This window comes from Narcine bancroftii, chromosome 1 (genome assembly GCF_036971445.1).
Source record: "Narcine bancroftii isolate sNarBan1 chromosome 1, sNarBan1.hap1, whole genome shotgun sequence".
Taxonomy (NCBI): Eukaryota; Metazoa; Chordata; class Chondrichthyes; order Torpediniformes; family Narcinidae; genus Narcine; species Narcine bancroftii.
Window position 1 is genome coordinate 166389385 of NC_091469.1, and position 17705 is coordinate 166407089.

Consider the following 17705-nt stretch of genomic DNA (forward strand, 5'->3'; position numbering starts at 1 on the left):
TGAAGAGCTGAAGGAAGATCTTATTGAACTGCACACAAATTGTGGTCTTGAAATGCAGTTTGAAAGCAAAACTTTGGAACAATATTGGTGTTCGGCAATGGAGATGTTTCCAAGACTGTGAAAAAGCATTAACTGTGTTCATCCCATTCGTGACGACCTACTTACGCGAGTCTGGATTTAGGGCCCCTTTGTCAATCAAGACAAAATCTAGAAATCGCTTGGGTGCACAGGCAGACACACAGATCACTATCAGCCGCAAAGGGCCACGTTTTGAATAACTCTTAAGCACAGGAACAAAAGAGTCATTAAATTTAAATTGGCATTTGAACATTAGTTCTTTAATTTTTTTTAAGAAATTTAATTCATGGATGAAAATTTAATTTTTTTGTAGGGTTTATGGAACTTTTAACTTGTAATATTTTTTCTTTTCCGTATGTTTCATTTTTGCATATATATTATTAAAAATTTATAAAAAAACCTTCACCTTTATTCTTAAATAAATGATTACTTTAAGGGGTGCGAGAAGATATTAAATTTTTTTAGGGGTGCAGGGCATAAAAAAGGTTGGGAACCACTGCTTTAATAGGAAGAGGTGAATAGTATTCAAATGAATATTTTCCCAAGAATTCAATATCTTTTTTAATTAATTCCATATGGGATTCGTCAAAAATTTTTTACAGATTTAAATTTGATTGTTCGGAAATTTTTATGGAAAGGGAAGTTGGCTCGAGTTGGTATGGAAAAGTTAACATGGAAATATCAATTAAGAGGTTGACAACTACCTAATTTTCCAAATCTCTATAAAGCAGCTCAATTGAAATTTGTTAACAGAATGGTTGATTCAGAAAAATCTTTAGCTTGCATTAGAATAGAATTACATAATGAAGGAGATGATTCAAAAGAAGAGGTTATTGATGAAATTATTAGTGGGAGCTAAAAATTCATTTATTTTAAAACGTCCACTAGAAATTTGGAATAAATTTGATTATAAAATAGGAGGAAAAGGGCTTAATTTCTCGTAAAATAGTAAAAGGGAACATTCAAGTTTCTATGAATAATCAACTTTTAAGAATTTGGTTTCAAAGAGGTATTAAAATAGTCGATGATTGCTCTGGAGTTATCCAAGTTTATTACCTTTCAGAGGATGAAAGCGAAGTGTAGGAATATAAATCATACACTTCTTGCTTATTATCAAATGATCTTTTTTAATTAAAAATTAGGACATAATTTAACTTTGCCTGGACACAATGAATTTGAATTATTACTAACTAATGGGGGTCTTAATAAATTTATTTTGGAAATATATAGACTACTTCAGAAAACAGATCTGAAATTGGGAATTCATAAATCAAGATTAAAATGGGAATCTGCTTTGAATGTTAAAATAGATGAAAATCATTGGAAAGAGATGTGTTACGCGACTGACTGCACTCAGAGTATGTGTTACGCGACTGACTGCACTCAGAGTATGTGTTACGCGACTGACTGCACTCAGAGTATGTGTTACGCGACTGACTGCACTCAGAGTATGTGTTACGCGACTGACTGCACTCAGAGTATGTGTTACGCGACTGACTGGACTCGGAGTATGTGTTACGCGACTGACTGCACTCGGGGTATGTGTTACGCGACTGACTGCACTCAGAGTATGTGTTACGCGACTGACTGCACTCGGAGTATGTGTTACGCGACTGACTGCGCTCAGAGTATGTGTTACGCGACTGACTGCACTCGGAGTATGTGTTACGCGACTGACTGCGCTCAGAGTATGTGTTACGCGACTGACTGCACTCAGAGACGAGAGGAACACAAGCACCTTTTAATAGCTTAAGATCAATGGGCAGTAGATACAATTGTCCTCAGGTGGATCTACAGGTAAACCAGGGTTTATATTGGGGTAGTTGAGGGTGGAGCCAGGGGAGGAGCCAGCCACCTGAACAACACACAGACAGTGAATTCCAGTTCACTTCATTCACCCCTTCCTTCAGAAGAGAACCTCTGAGTGAAAAACAGATCATTCATTCAAAACACTAATAATTTACAAATATTTACAAGTTGAGCCTGTCAGGGGGTCTAGTTATTCTAGTTGAGCGCCTCTGCACTGGTGGCCGTTCGCCTTCCTGGACCCACCCCCTGTGGTGCTGAGTTACTGGGTCTCGAGGGCTCCAGTTCTGGTGGCGGAGTGGATTGACCCACTTCCCGTGCTGCATCATCCAGAACCCTGGGTGGGTACTTGGTGGTTCCTGGCTTGTCTAAGGTGCTGGATCCTCAGTTCCAGCGGGTGCCAGGTCTCTAATCGAGACGGTGCCCTCTCTGCCATCAAGGTATGCCACGTAGGCCTACGTTGTGTTGGCATGGAACAAGTGCACCTTCTCGACCAGTGGGTCTGTCTTACTCCTCTTCACGTGCTTTCTCAGCAGGACTGGCGCCAGTGCCGTTAGCCAAGCCAAGAGGGTGGTCTTGGATGTAGACTTCCTAAAGAAAGAGAATATTAGTTCGTGAGGAGTTGCGTTGGTCACAGTGCAGAGAAGTGACCTTATGGAATGATGCACGGTGGGTAGGACTTCTTCCAATGTGAGTCTGAAAGGCCTTTTGACCAGAGACCCAATTTCACGGCCTTCGATAACATCGGAATTTCCTTCTCGACTTGTCCGTTCGCCCCAGGGATTCTAGCTAGTCGTCCTGCTTGAGGTAATATCTCTTATGAGCAGTTCTTCGTTCATAAATGATAAGCCCCGGTTGCTATGGATATACCTGGGATACCCGAATAAGGTGAAAATAGAGCGCAAGGCCCTGATGACCATGGTGGTGGTCATGTCTGGGCAGGGGATAGCGAATGGAAAACGTGAATACTCAGCGATGACATTAAGAAAGTGTGCGTTTCAATTGGTGAAAGGGAGGGGACCCTTAAAATCAACACCAAGTGATTCGAGGGGGCGGGGGGAGATGCCCTTATCAGGTGGACTTTGTCAGAGCGGTGGAAGTGCGGCTTCCACTCAGCACTGACCTGGCACGACATGGTCATTTACCTGGTATCCTCAATGGCAGGTTGTGTGCCTTGATGAAATGAGCCATGCGAGTGATGCCTGGGGGGCAAAGCTCATCTTGCAGTGACCGCAACTGTCCGGTGTGTGCTAAGGCACAGCTTCCTCGCGACAGGGCATCTGGAGGCTTATTGCGTATAGATGGCCAATATGCTATATCATAATTATAGGTGGAGAGTTTGATCCTCCACATCACAATCTTTACCTCTTTTTGTGTTGTTAAACATAAATGCCACTGATTGCTGGTTGGTGAGCAGTGTAAATTTTCTGTTGGTCAGGTAATGCCTCCGATGGCTGATGGCCCCTACAATGGCTTAGGCTTCTTTCTCCACTGATGAATTCCAAAGCTCGTGGTCTTGTAGGGGGGGGGGGGGCGGGAAAAAAAGGCAACCGGCCTGCCCACCTGGTTAAGGGTAGCGGCCAGCACTATGTCTGAGGCATTGCTCTCCACCTGGAAAGGTGCATTATTCTTGTCCACCACATGCATGGTGGCCTTTACAATAAAGCTCCTAATGTAATCGAAAGCCACCTGGGCTTCAGCCGATAATGGGAAGGAGGTGGACTTTGAGGGGGAAGACTTTATCCAAGTAGTGAGGGATCCACTGGGCATAGTAAGAAAAGAGGCCCAGGCACCTCCATAAAGCCTTCATAGTCTTCAAGATTGTGAGGTCTAACGGGGCACATTCGATCAGGGTCAGGACAAATGATACCATTCTGCACTGCAGAGCTTAGAATCACCAGACATTTAGTGCAGAACATGCACTTACTGGAATTGTACGTGAGATTCAGGGATTTGGCCATGAGGAGAAACTTCTGAAGGTTGGCATTGTGATCTTGCTGAGAGAGTCCACAAATGGTGACGTCGCGATAAAGGGAAGATGGCATTTAATTCATATTTGTCAACCACTTTGTCCTTCTGTCTGAAAGACCAAGATCCCATTCATGATACAAGAAGGGATCCTCTGGAACTGATAAAGCCACCCGTCTGCCTCAAATGTTGTGTAGGAGTGGTCCTCGGAACAGATCAGTGGCTGTTTTCAGGTCAATGATCGAATAGACCTGATACTGTGGAATTTTGTTTACCTTATCCAAAATTTGAGGGAGGGGTTACACATCCAGGAGTGTGAAGCCATTAATTGTTTGGCTAGTCAATCACTAGACTGGACTTTTCTTCTCCTTTCATGGCTACCACCTGGACTCTCCATGGGCGGTTGCTGGGCTTAATGATATTTTCTTTAAGCAGCCGCTGCATCTCGGCTCTAATAAATTCCTGATTGCCGGCTCTTTGTGGCTATTGGCTTGCAGGTTCAGAAACAGTGGGGAAGGATCAATATTTAGGGTGGAGAGATTGCATGTGGTGTCCAGCTTTTGGGACCCTCTGTTCTGCACAATGATTGGAGGAAGTGGACCTGAGTACTCCACGGTCACACTTTTAAGGTGACACAGGAAGTCGAGGCCCAGCAACACAGGAACACACAAATCCTTCAGTACATACAATCAGAACTTAAAAATTCCTCCCCCCCCCCCCCCCCCAACTTCACGGTTTGATGTATTATACAATATCCCTGGATAATCGCAGAGTGCAAATTAGAGTGCTTTCGCCAGTTCTAGGTGCTGGCCAAGTCTTTTGTCCCCAACTCCACATTCGCTGCCTCACATACCTTGACGTCACTCCTGCCACGAGGGTGTCCTGGATTTGTTCATCCTCTCTCACCCGGGCTGTGACTGTTTCGTAGTGGAATTTCCTAGTCAGGGCCCATAGTTCAAGGACATAATCGTCCAGTGACTCACCTGGGCATTGCCGACATTGAGAGAGCTGGTGCCTTGCCAGGACGTCATTCTGAAGCCTTATGTTGTGGGTCTTCAAGCCTTCTATGGCAGACTCGTATGTTTCACAGTCCCTCGTGACAGCGAACCCCAGGGGCCAACTCGAGAGAGAAGTGCAGACGTCTGGAGACTATCAGAGTTGAAGATATCTTTTGTGGCCGTCAGCTAGGACTGGAAGCACTCCAGCCAGTAGGCAAATTCCTCCGAGCCCTCTAGGGAGCATGCCTGGATTCAACAGGGCGTCCATCCTGCTTCAAAAATTAAGCTATTAAAATTGTAACGCAACTGATTGTACTCAGAGACTAGTGAAGTACAAACACACTTTTAATAGCTTACAATCAATGGCTGGTAGACACAATAGTCCTCAGGTGAATCTGAGATAAGGCGGGAAATCCGGGGTTTATATTGGGGCAGGTGAGGGCGGAGCCAGTCAACACAACAACACACAGACAGTGAATTCCCATTTACTGCAGTATGGCTAAAATTATTAATGTTAGGTATAGGCTTGTGAGAAACAGAAGTACCTTCACAGATTTCGCTCGAGATAAAAATTGAGAAAAAAGAAAATTTATTGTACAACAGTGCAAAGTTGGGTGCTTCCCCTTACCATGGGAATACACATACATACTGGGGCTCACCCAACTTTTTATACAGTTCTGCAGTCAGACGAAGTGAGAGGAAACTTCCTGGCAAACCTCAAAGCAAAGCTCGACGATGCAATCCGCCTCACGGACTCGTCCCCTGAAACCCTCTGGGATCAGCTGAAGACTACCATACTGCAATCCACTGAAGAGGTACTGGGCTTCTCCTCCAAGAAAAACAAGGACTGGTTCGACGATAATAGCCAGGAAATCCAGGAGCTGCTGGCAAAGAAGCGAGCTGCCCACCAGGCAGCGACTAGCCTCGCCAAGCGAACGCAGCTCAGCGCAGACATTGGCGACTTCAGGGGTTTCTACGAGGCTCTAAAGGCTGTGTACGGCCCCTCACCCCAAGTCCAAAGCCCGCTGCGCAGCTCAGACGGCAAAGTCCTCCTCAGTGACAAGATCTCCATCCTCAACCGATGGTCAGAATACTTCCAATCTCTTTTCAGTGCCAACCGCTCAGTCCAAGATTCCGCCCTGCTCCAGTTCCCTCAACAGCCCCTAAGGCTAGAGCTGGATGAGGCCCTCACCCGGGAAGAGACATATAAGGCAATTGAACAACTGAAAAGTGGCAAAGCAGCAGGTATGGATGGAATCCCCCCCAGAGGTCTGGAAGGCTGGCGGCAAAACTCTGCATGTCAAACTGCATGAGTTTTTCAAGCTTTGTTGGGACCAAGGAAAACTGCCTCAGGACCTTCGTGATGCCATCATCATCACCCTGTACAAAAACAAAGGCGAGAAATCAGACTGCTCAAACTACAGGGGAATCACGCTGCTCTCCATTGCAGGCAAAATCTTCACTAGGATTCTCCTAAATAGAATAATACCTAGTATCGCCGAGAATGTTCTCCCAGAATCACAGTGCGGCTTTCGCGCAAACAGAGGAACTACTGACATGGTCTTTGCCCTCAGACAGCTCCAAGAAAAGTGCAGAGAACAAAACAAAGGACTCTACATCACCTTTGTTGACCTCACCAAAGCCTTCGACACCGTGAGCAGGAAAGGGCTTTGGCAAATACTAGAGCGCATCGGATGCCCCCCAAAGTTCCTCAACATGGTTATCCAACTGCATGAAAACCAACAAGGTCGGGTCAGATACAGCAATGAGCTCTCTGAACCCTTCTCCATCAACAATGGCGTGAAGCAAGACTGCGTTCTCGCACCAACCCTCTTTTCAATCTTCTTCAGCGTGATGCTGAACCAAGCCATGAAAGACCTCAACAATGAAGACGCTGTTTACATCCGGTACTGCACGGATGGCAGTCTCTTCAATCTGAGACGCCTCCAAGACACAAGAGAAACTTGTCCGTGAACTACTCTTTGCAGACGATGCCGCTTTAGTTGCCCATTCAGAGCCAACTCTTCAGCGCTTGACGTCCTGTTTTGCGGAAACTGCCAAAATGTTTGGCCTGGAAGTCAGCCTGAAGAAAACGGAGGTCCTCCATCAGCCAGCTCCCCACCATGACTACTAGTCCCCCCACATCTCCATCAGGCACACAAAACTCAAAACGGTCAACCAGTTTACCTATCTCGACTGCACCATTTCATCAGATGCAAGGATCTACAACGAGATAGACAACAGACTCGCCAAGGCAAATAGCGCCTTTGGAAGACTACACAAAAGAGTCTGGAAAAAAAACCAACTGAAAAACCTCACAAAGATAAGCGTATACAGAGCCGTTGTCATACCCACACTCCTGTTCGGCTCCGAATCATGGGTCCTCTACCGGCATCACCTACGGCTCCTAGAACGCTTCCACCAGCGTTGTCTCCGCTCCATCCTCAACATTCATTGGAGCGACATCCCTAACATCGAAGTACTCGAGATGGCAGAGGCCGACAGCATCGAGTCCACGCTGCTGAAGATGCAGCTGCGCTGGGTGGGTCACGTCTCCAGAATGGAGGACCATCGCCTTCCCAAGATCATGTTATATGGCGAGCTCTCCACTGGCCACCGTGACAGAGGTGCACCAAAGAAGAGGTGCAAGGACTACCTAAAGAAATCTCTTGGTGCCTGCCACATTGACCACTGCCAGTGGGCTGATATCGCCTCAAACCGTGCATCTTGGCGGCTCACAGTTCGGCGGGCAGCAACTTCCTTTGAAGAAGACCGCAGAGCCCACCTCACTGACAAAAGACAAAGGAGGAAAAACCCAACACCCAACCCCAACCAACCAATTTTCCCCTGCAACCGCTGCAACCGTGTCTGCCTGTCCCGCATCGGACTTGTCAGCCACAATCGAGCCTGCAGCTGACGTGGACTTTTACCCCCTCCATAAATCTTCGTCCGCAAAGCCAAGCCAAAGAAAAGAAAAGAGATACACCCCCCCCCTTAACATTCTTCTGCCTCCTGGATTGGTTTGACATTTGGTCATTCTGTCTGCCTACGTTCAGTTTCTGTAAACTTGAAAGACCAGGGGGTATCCTGTCTGGGTCCCATCATGTCATTGTCCTTATTCATGAATCTGCCTTTGTTCTTATTCAAACATCTCAACCCCAGGACTTGCTCTACATGCAGAACTTGCTAATTCTTTCTATATCATTATAAGACCCTTTTTCTATTATACTTGCGTAACCCTTCCTCACTCTCTCATCGGAATTCATCCTTATCGGAATTCAGCCCTACTCAGCACTTACTTAACTTCCTCTCGTCTAGTCTAGTATTCTTTATTTCATTCATACTATTTTACTTCCTCTATTTCTCACAGGCTAGTACAATATTAATTTTTTACATCAATTATACTTAACACCTAAGAAGTTAAAAGAAGTTTAATTTGACATTATTAGATTTATGTTTTAGATATAATAAAGAAGGCGGCTCTTTTACACATTATAACCATATACAGCACAGAACAGGCCAGTTTGGCCCTACTAGTCCATGCCGGAACAAAACCCATTCTACTTGGTTTTGTCCAAAAGTATCTATGTTTTGGTCTGAAGTTAAAATTTTTTGAATTAAATATAGGAATTACATTCCCAATGGATCCTTTGATATTTTTGCTTGGAGATATTAAAAATACTTGTATTAAATTGGGATTATGTACAGAATAGAATTCTTACAAATTGCTTCAGCTGTTACAAAGAAATGTTTTGCTATTACATGGAAGTGCAATGCAGATTTAGGGGTAGAGAGATGACATGCAGACTGCGTTCATGTATTCATACAATCTATAATCATTAAATTGAGAAGGTGGGAGGGTTGAAAATGTTTGCATTTAACTTGATATCAATATATTTATATATATGAATCTTTCGATATGATTTAAAATATTTTTTAAAAGATAAGACATTAGAATTTTAAACACACATAGTTCTTTGAGATGGAAGATTGAGAGCCATTTACAGAGATGGAATGGGTGCTGATGGCAGTTGAAGCCAAGAGATGAAAGGATTTATGATGGCTCCTGAGATACTGAAAGCAATAGGGGTTATCTCTGAAGGAACTATGGAAACACACAGCCATTTTCTGTCCATGTGAGCAGACGTCACGGAGGCACATCCATATGAAAAGACATTATGAAGTTCAAGACGGAAATTATGTCACATACCATGTGATATGAGAGATTTGCTAGAATTATATTATTGAAATAAAAGACTAAAGTTAGTTTAAGGGAACTCACCGTCCTGTTGAGACAGGTTTGAAAACAGTAATATGTCCTGCAGCGGGGAAAAGGGGAACACAGAAAAGTGGATGTAAAAAGGGAGACCACTTTCCAACTGCTCTTTTGAAAATAAAGAGGGCAGCCTCATGGTAACAGAAGACAGAAAACTTGTCCTGGAAAAACAGGTCTTGTATTATCCTTTTCACAGGAGATACCACATGAGTGGCTTTTTAAGTAAGTTAGAGCACTTCCCATTTGTGCCCAGAAAATGCTCATCCTCTATGAAAGACAGCTCATCAGAGAATTGTGAATTGAAAGAGGCCTGAAAATATGATGTTTAAAAGTGCTTCATAATTATTTCTGAGCTGAAATTTTAAAGGCTTTCAAGCAAGACTAAAATGATGCTGAAGTTTTAAAATGGACTTTTCAGAGTCTGGGATTTCAACGCTCACACACATATTTAGGTAGAGGCTAGTACAATATTAATTTTTTACATTATAGTGGCATATAGTGGGGATTTAAGGTAGAGGTTAAGTTGGAGATCAGAAATGTCATGTTATTATAGTTTAATAAAAACTTACTTTGAACTTGTGAATTTTGCCATTGCTGCTCCTTTCTTAGTGCTAACAAAGTCCCTTTAGTCCCTAACAAAATTGAAAGGGTTGTTAGTTCTTAACATGGGGGGGTGGGTTTGTTGGTTAATTGGTGTATTTGGGGGGTACAGGTTGATGGGCCAGAAGGGCCTGTTACTGTGTTGAATGTCAAATGTAACAAATCAATTCAATTTGATCTGCCACGTTAATGTGCCTGTAATCCTTTGATCTGCCATGTTAATGTGCCTGTAATCCTTTGATCTGCCACGTTAATGTGCCTGTAATCCTTTGATCTGCCACGTTAATGTGCCTGTAATCCTTTGATCTGCCACGTTAATGTGCCTGTAATCCTTTGATCTGCCACGTTAATGTGCCTGTAATCCTTTGATCTGCCACGTTAATGTGCCTGTAATCCTTTGATCTGCCACGTTAATGTGCCTGTAATCCTTTGATCTGCCACGTTAATGTGCCTGTAATCCTTTGATCTGCCACATTAATGTGCCTGTAATCCTTTGATCTGCCACGTTAATGTGCCTGTAATCCTTTGATCTGCCACGTTAATGTGCCTGTAATCCTTTGATCTGCCACGTTAATGTGCCTGTAATCCTTTGATCTGCCACGTTAATGTGCCTGTAATCCTTTGATCTGCCACGTTAATGTGCCTGTAATCCTTTGATCTGCCACATTAATGTGCCTGTAATCCTTTGATCTGCCACGTTAATGTGCCTGTAATCCTTTGATCTGCCACGTTAATGTGCCTGTAATCCTTTGTATTATATACCTAACGATGACTCGTATTTATCCTACCCTGTTTCTGCCCATTCCTGAGGTGGGTTCTGGCCGTGCCGATGAATGTGATGGTCTGCAGACTGAGAACAGTGTGGAGGTGTGACAGTCTATTGAGTCTTTGTTAATGGTCTTAATCCTCCAGGTTTCAGGGATTGAGGATGAAGTGCAGCAACTACAGAAAGCATTGCTGGATTACCTGGATGAGAATACCGAGACTGACCCCTCTCTCATGGTAAGTGAAACCTGGCTGCTCTGAATAAATTTAAATTTCAAACAGCTGTGCTCCGTCTAATTTCGGGGATCCAAAGTGAGAGGAGGGAGTGATAAGGGGGATTTTCTGGTAAGTGTTTTTGGCATAGAAGGTGGTTAATATTGACTGTGTGGCTCAGGACAACAATAACTCCATCTACAAATTTGCCAATGGTCCCACGGTGGTGGGTTGTGTAAAGGAAGGGGATGAGTCAACACACGGGATGGAGATTGAAAACTTGGCCGAATGGTGCACCAACAACAACCTCACACTCAATGTCCCCAAAGGCAAGGAGCTGATTGTGACTTCAGGAAGGGAAAGCCAGAGGTGGACGATCCAGTGATCATTGGGGGATCAGAGGTGGAGAGGGTGGGCAAAGTTAAGTTCTTGGGAGTCACTATTTCGGAGGATATTTCCTGGACCTAACACGCTAAAGGCGTCATGAAGAACGCACGCCAGTACCTCGACTTCTTCAGGAGTTTGAGGAGGTTTGGTATGATACCAGAAACTCTGGCAAATTTCTGCTGATGTGTGGTGGAAAGTGTACTGATCGGCTGCATCACGGTGTGGTATGGAAACACCAATACCCCTGAGCATAAAGCCCTGCTAAAGGCAGTGAACACAGCCCAGACATCACAGGCAAAACCTTCCCCACCATAAAGAACATCTACAGGGATCGCTGACATCGGAGAGCAGCAGCAATCATCAAAGACCTACCCCACCCAGTGCACGCTCTGTTCTCGCTGCTGCCATCAGGAAAGAGGTGTCGGTGCCTCAAGACTCGCACCCCCAGGTTCAGGAACAGCTGCTCCCCCACCCTACCATCGGACTCCTCAACAACAAACTCAATCAGGGACTCATTTAAGGACTCTTACTTGTGCACTTTCAAAAAAATTTCTCTCTATTGCACAGTTTGTTTACATTCCTTATTTGTTTACATGTATATCCTGTGTAGAGTCTTGTTTTGCAATACCAATTAATAGTAATTCTGCATCGCCTGCAGTAAAAGGATCTCAGATTAGAGTTAGGGACGTGTATGTACTCTGACAATAAATCTGAAATCTAAATGTTGGCAGAGTGTTCCAAGAGGAGGCAATGGAATCAGATACAATCAAAACGTTTGAGAATCCTTTGGATAGGCAAGGCAGTCCATGTGTAGGAATGAAGTTGATAGAGCTGGGGTAGGTTGGGTATAATTTGTGGGTGAACAGTACTTTGAATATTCTGTGGAGATTGTCTTGTGAGGCTGTGTGGTTGGAACTTTGGAATAGAAGAGTGATCATTCTGATGGGATTGTACAAAATACCTCTCAATAATCACTGAGAATCAGAGGAAAGATCACTGATAGGCGCAGGAATACAATTCACAAATGAGCTCGAGAAACTCAGCGGGTCACGCAACAACCATAGGAAGTGAAGGGTAACCAGTGTTTCAGGTTTGGGCCCTTCTGCAGATATTGAGTCCCCACTGGCTCTATCGTCACCTCGCAGCCCAATCTTGGCCTACCCCAGGGTGGTGCCGTAGCTGGCTCCCATTGCTTGTTCCTTCCCCCCACGCACCTCCATCACCAAAACTCCTTTATTCCCTCACTCTACTCCTCACCTTCCCACTGCCTACTTACTTCCCCTATCCCCAGAACCTATCATCTCCAACTCCTCTGTCATCCCTCCACCTCCCACTCTGCCCCCTTCCAATATTAATCAGCCCCCCCCTGTGAATTACCCCCTCACCATCCTCATTCTTCTGACACCTTCTATGCTACTGTCCCAAACTCTACCCCTGCCATATTGTTACTCTCTGCTCTGACCTTCCCCTCTCTGAGACAGATGCTCTCTCCTCAAGTAATGTTACCATGGTTCCCTTTAGTCCACACCCTAACGGGTTGCGCACACGCCATGATGCCAAGCACTTCCACCTTCACCGAGCCTACTTCTTCAAGGTTTCTCCACCCCCTACTGAGGACCCCTCCTGCCTTTCTCTTCTGGACACCTTGTTCTGGCCTTCTGCCCAATCTGAAACTTTTCAGTTCATACTGCCACTGAGGCTTCACCATTCCACTCACCTATTCCAGTCTCAACCCCTTGTAACACTCTGCCCTCCATTCTCTCCACACTGATCCCAACCTCACTAGCAAACCTGCAAAAAAGAGTGGTGCTGTTATGGTCTCAGTGTGGTCAGGCAATGATCTCCTATCGGACTATAAAGCTCTTCAGTGGGTGGGGAAAGCTGCCCAACAGATTATCAGCACCCAATTGCCCACCACTGAGAACATCCATCAGGAACACTGGGCAGGACAAAGTGCATCCTCAAGGATGTATCTCACCCAAACTGTAGACTTTTTACTCTTCTCCCATCTGGTGGGTGCTACCAACAGGTTAAAGAAGAGCTTTTTCCCCAAGCCTGTGACCCTGCTGAACCTTAAATCCTAGAGCTGAGTGGTCCAGTGCACACATTGCACTGTCAGTACTTTTATCATTGTTTGCTTGCTTAATGCCCTTGGATACAGCACTATTTTGTAACTTCTGGTTTGATATTGATTGCATTTCATCAACTTTGTATTTTACTCGGCACAATGACAATAAAGTTTAATCTAATCTAAAATAAAGCCATGTTGAATATTCCTAACGAGTTTCTGGCTACCCAAATAATTGTATATCCTACCTCTGAAAACACCTTCCAGAAATTTACTTAGACTGACGTCAGGCTCACCAGCCTATAATTTCCAGGGTTACTTTTGGAGTCGTTTTTAAACAACGGAACAACATGAACTACCCTCCAATTCTCTGGCACCTCCCCCTTGGATAAGGACATTTTAACTATTTCTCCCAGAGCCTCTGTAATTTCTACACTGGCCTCCCTCAAGGCCCGAGGGAATATTTTGTCAGGCCCTGGGGATTTATCAATCCTTATTTGCTTTAAGACAGCAAGCACTTCCTCCTGTATAGATTCCATGACCTCACTGCTTGTTTTTCTTTCTTCCCATGACTGTGGCCTTTTCCTGAATGAATACTGAAGAAAAGAAAACATTTAAGATCTCCGTTATCTCTCTTGGCTCCATCCAAAGCTGACCACTCTGATCTACAAGGGGACCAATTTTGTCCCTTACTATCCTTTTGCTCTTAATCTACCTGTAGAAACCTTTAGGATTTTCCTCCACCTTGTCTCCCAAAGCAACCTCGTGTCTTCTTTTAATTTCATTTTTTTATTCTCCTCAAGTACCTCATTTGTTCCGTGTTGCCTAGACCTGTTCTACCCCTCTCTCTTCTTCCGAACCAGATCCCCAATATCCCTCGAAAGCCAAGGTTCCCTCTGCCTGCTAACCTCGCCTTTAATCCTGACAGGAACATACAAACTCTGTAATCTCAAAATTTCATCTTTATCCCTTGTGGTTGCAACTTTGACAAGTTCTTCAGACTTGTTTTGAAATTAGACCTTCAGTTTTCTTGGGCTACTTGCAGTGTTCTCCCTGGTCGAGACTGGTGTGTGTAAAAAAAAAAAATTCCATTTCTTTGCTTCCTGTTATCAATTTACCAGCCTCATTCTGCTGAGGTCCCACATCTAAGTTAGACTTCGCTTTCCAGTTTCCGCATCCAGAGGAGCTCTTATTGTTATCTTAACATGCTAGTTTTCTCTCAATATCATTACCTTCCCTTTCATCGCAGAATTCTGCACTGCATTCAATTTAAATTACTCTGCGTTAATTAAATGATTGCCTCTGATCACATGGGTTCTGTTTCACTCTCATTGGTCCTCTTACAGCTTCAGGACCTTGCCTATAATCTTTGCTTAAACTACCAAACTGTAAATGTCTCAGTGATCCTGCAATGAATAGAGCTGCACAGGTGTTTGCAGATGCTAGAATCTGAAGGGAAGCACCTTCTGCTGGGCCAACACAGCAGGTTGAGCAGTAGCAGGGCGAGCAAAAGATGGCTTGACATTTCAAGCCAACAAAGAGTTTCAGCTTGAAACACCAACCATTCTTTTTCTCCCCCTGATGCTGCTTGACCCAATGAGTTCATCCAGCAACTTGTGTGTTTAGATCCTGCAATAATGTCTGTATTTTTGTTTTGAAGTTTGCTAGGAAATTTTACATTGCACAGTGGTTCCGTGACACTACAATGGAGACAGAGAAAGCAATGAAGTCACAGAATCAGAAGGATGACGACTCCTCGGATGGGACACAGCACGCCAAGGAACTTGAATCCACCGGAGAGATCATGCAAAGAGCCGAGAAACGCAAGAAGTTCCTTCGATCTGTCATCAAAACCGCCCCAACTCAATTTAGCACCCTGAGGTAATGGTCAGCAATAGCTCTACTGTTGGTAACGTTGCAAGTGGATCCGTGAATGGATGGATCACCTAATGAGTCAGTGTGCGTAGACGTCATAAACAGGAAGGGAGCGATCAGTCTATTAGGAGTATCCTCTCAGCTCCTATGTATCCCACGGGACATGATGGAGCAGAAAAGTAGGCAGATTTTGGAAGGATACAAAATAACTTCCCTAATACTGACAGGCACCTTGTAAGGACGAAAGGTTGAGATGGGGCAGAATCTGCCCCATGTGTGGACACCTCAACTAGAAGAGAGGCCAAACTGTACCTGGTACTGGATTCTGGAGCTGGTCAGGTGACACACTGCTCAGTGGGGCAGCCTATATCGGTGCTAGTGACCCTTGAGCTTTAGCTTAGGAGCAGACAAAATGGGGAAGGGCTCATTACAATGGGATGAGGCAGGAACTAACGAGAGTAATTTGGGAACAGATGTTCTCAAGGAAATGCACAGAAGAAATGTGGAAGTGGTGTCAAGACCACTTGCGAGGAGTTCGGGATAGTTCTGTCTCCTGAGATAGGGAAAAGATAGTTGGGTAGAGGGGCCAGGGTGAACAGGACAGGTGGGGCAGCTGGTTAGGAGGAAGAAAGAAGTATACAGAAGACAAAGGAAGCAAAAGTCAGGAACAGTTCAAGAGAATTACATGGTAGCGTGGAAGGAACTTGAGAATGGATTTAGGAGAGGTAGAAAGAGGCACAAGAAGGCTTGGCAACAACCCTGAGGCATTCTGGATGAACATGACTAGAGTGAGGATAGGGCCACTGGAATGGAGGAGGTTCCAAATGAATACTTCTGTATTCACCAGAGAGAGGGAGCTTGGTGAATGTGTGGTCAGTATAGACAGACTGATGTGCATGTTGAGGTTAACATGGAGGTGCTCGATCTTCTTGAAAACATTCAGATAGATAGGGCCGGATGCTCTATACTCTAGGTTCCATTGGAGAATAAGGGAGAAGATTGCTTAGGAGTTGGCAATGAGCTTTCATAAAATAAAGAAGCAGAGGTAGGCCACTCGGTCTGTCGAGTCTGTTCCACCATTCCTCTACTCAGCCCCAATCCCCTACCTTCTCCCCATAACCTTCGATACCCTGACTCTTCCGATACCTATCAATCCCTGCCTTAAATACAACAGCTTGGCTTCCACAACCACCCGTGGTAGCAAATTCCAGATGTTCACCACTCTGGCTAAAGAAATTCCTCCGCATCTCTCTTTTAAATGGGCATCCTTCAATCCTGAAGTTGTACCTTCTTGTCCTGCACTCCCCTACCATGGGACACAACTTTGTACCCTTCTTGATCCCAGGAAAGAGTCCCAGAAGATTTGAGAATGGGAAATGTTTTCTCCTTGTTTAAGAGAGGTAGTAAGGGGAATCCTGGGGCATTATAGACCAAGAGTTTTACAGCAGTGGTGGGAAAAGTATTGGAGAGGATTTATGAGCATTTACAGAAGTATGACTTTCTCAGGGATAGTCAGCATGGCCCATGTGAGGGGCTGTTCGTGCCTCATGAGCCTAATTGTTTTTTGAGGAGGTAACCAAAGAAATTGATGAAGGTTGGGCGGTGGATGTGATGTATGTGGATGTTAGTAGGGCATTTGACAAGGTCCCCCATGGTAGGCTCATTCACAAAGTCATGAGATATGATATCCATGAAACCTTGACTGTGTGGATTTGGAATTGACTTGCCTGCAGAAGGCAGAGAATGGTGGGTAGGAGGAAGATATTCTTCCTGGAGGTCAGTGGCTAGTGGTATTTCACCTCAAACTGTTATTGGATCTGTTCTTAGACCCTGCTCTTTGTGATATTTATAAATGATCGAGGAAGTGGAGTGTTGTGTCAGATGACATGAAGGTTGGAGGTGTGGATAATGAAGAAGGTCGTAGATTACAACAAAAACTAGATGGGATGCAGAGTTGGGTGGGAAAGTGGTAGATAGAGTTCACCTTCATCTTCATCTTAGATAAGTGTGAAGTGATGCACTTTGGGAGGTTGAACTTGAAGGCAGAGCATGTAGTTAATGGCAGGATTCTTAACAATATGGAGCAATAGAGTCCTTTGGATCCAGATCCATCGATCCCTCAAGATTGTTGCGCAATGTGATCAAGTGGTCAATATGGTGTGTTGGCCTTGGTTAGTCGGGGAAATGAGTTCAAGAGTCAAAAATTAATGTTGCAGCTCTATAAAACTCTGGTTGGAATATTGTGTTCAGTTCTGGTCATTTAATTATAGGAAGGATATGGAATCTAATGGAAAGGGTGCAGAGGAGAATCACTAGATGTTGCCTCTATTAGAGAACATATCATGAGGCAAGGTTAGCAGAGCTGGGACTTTTTTCTTTGGAGCAAAGAAGGAAGAGAGGTGACTTAATGGAGGTCTACAAGGTTATGAGAGGCATCGATAGGGTGGACAGTCAACGCCTGTTTCCCAGGGGGAGAGTAGCCAGCACCAGAGGGTCTCTGTGCAAAGTGAGGGTAGGAAAGTTTAGGGGAGACATCAGGGGCAAGTTTTTTTTGCAAAGATCTTCCAGTGGGTGCATGGAGGCTGGTATAATAGGGACATTTAAAAGACTCTTAGACAGGCACATGAATGCAAGAAGAATAGTGGGTTATGGGTGTAAAGTAAGGAAAGTT

The 17705-nt window shown here is 44.6% G+C and overlaps 1 protein-coding gene across 5 annotated transcripts in view; it reads left to right on the forward strand.

Annotated features, from left to right (window-relative positions):
* The window catches only part of LOC138735925 (nipped-B-like protein), a 1086099-nt gene that overhangs the window by 877243 nt on the left and 191151 nt on the right, over positions 1-17705 (forward strand). For all 5 annotated transcript variants that reach the window (XM_069884602.1, XM_069884605.1, XM_069884611.1 and 2 more), the window contains 2 exons: positions 10639-10728; positions 14820-15040. In XM_069884602.1, the coding sequence (XP_069740703.1) occupies positions 10639-10728; positions 14820-15040 (311 nt within the window). The remainder of the gene's footprint in view (positions 1-10638; positions 10729-14819; positions 15041-17705) is intronic.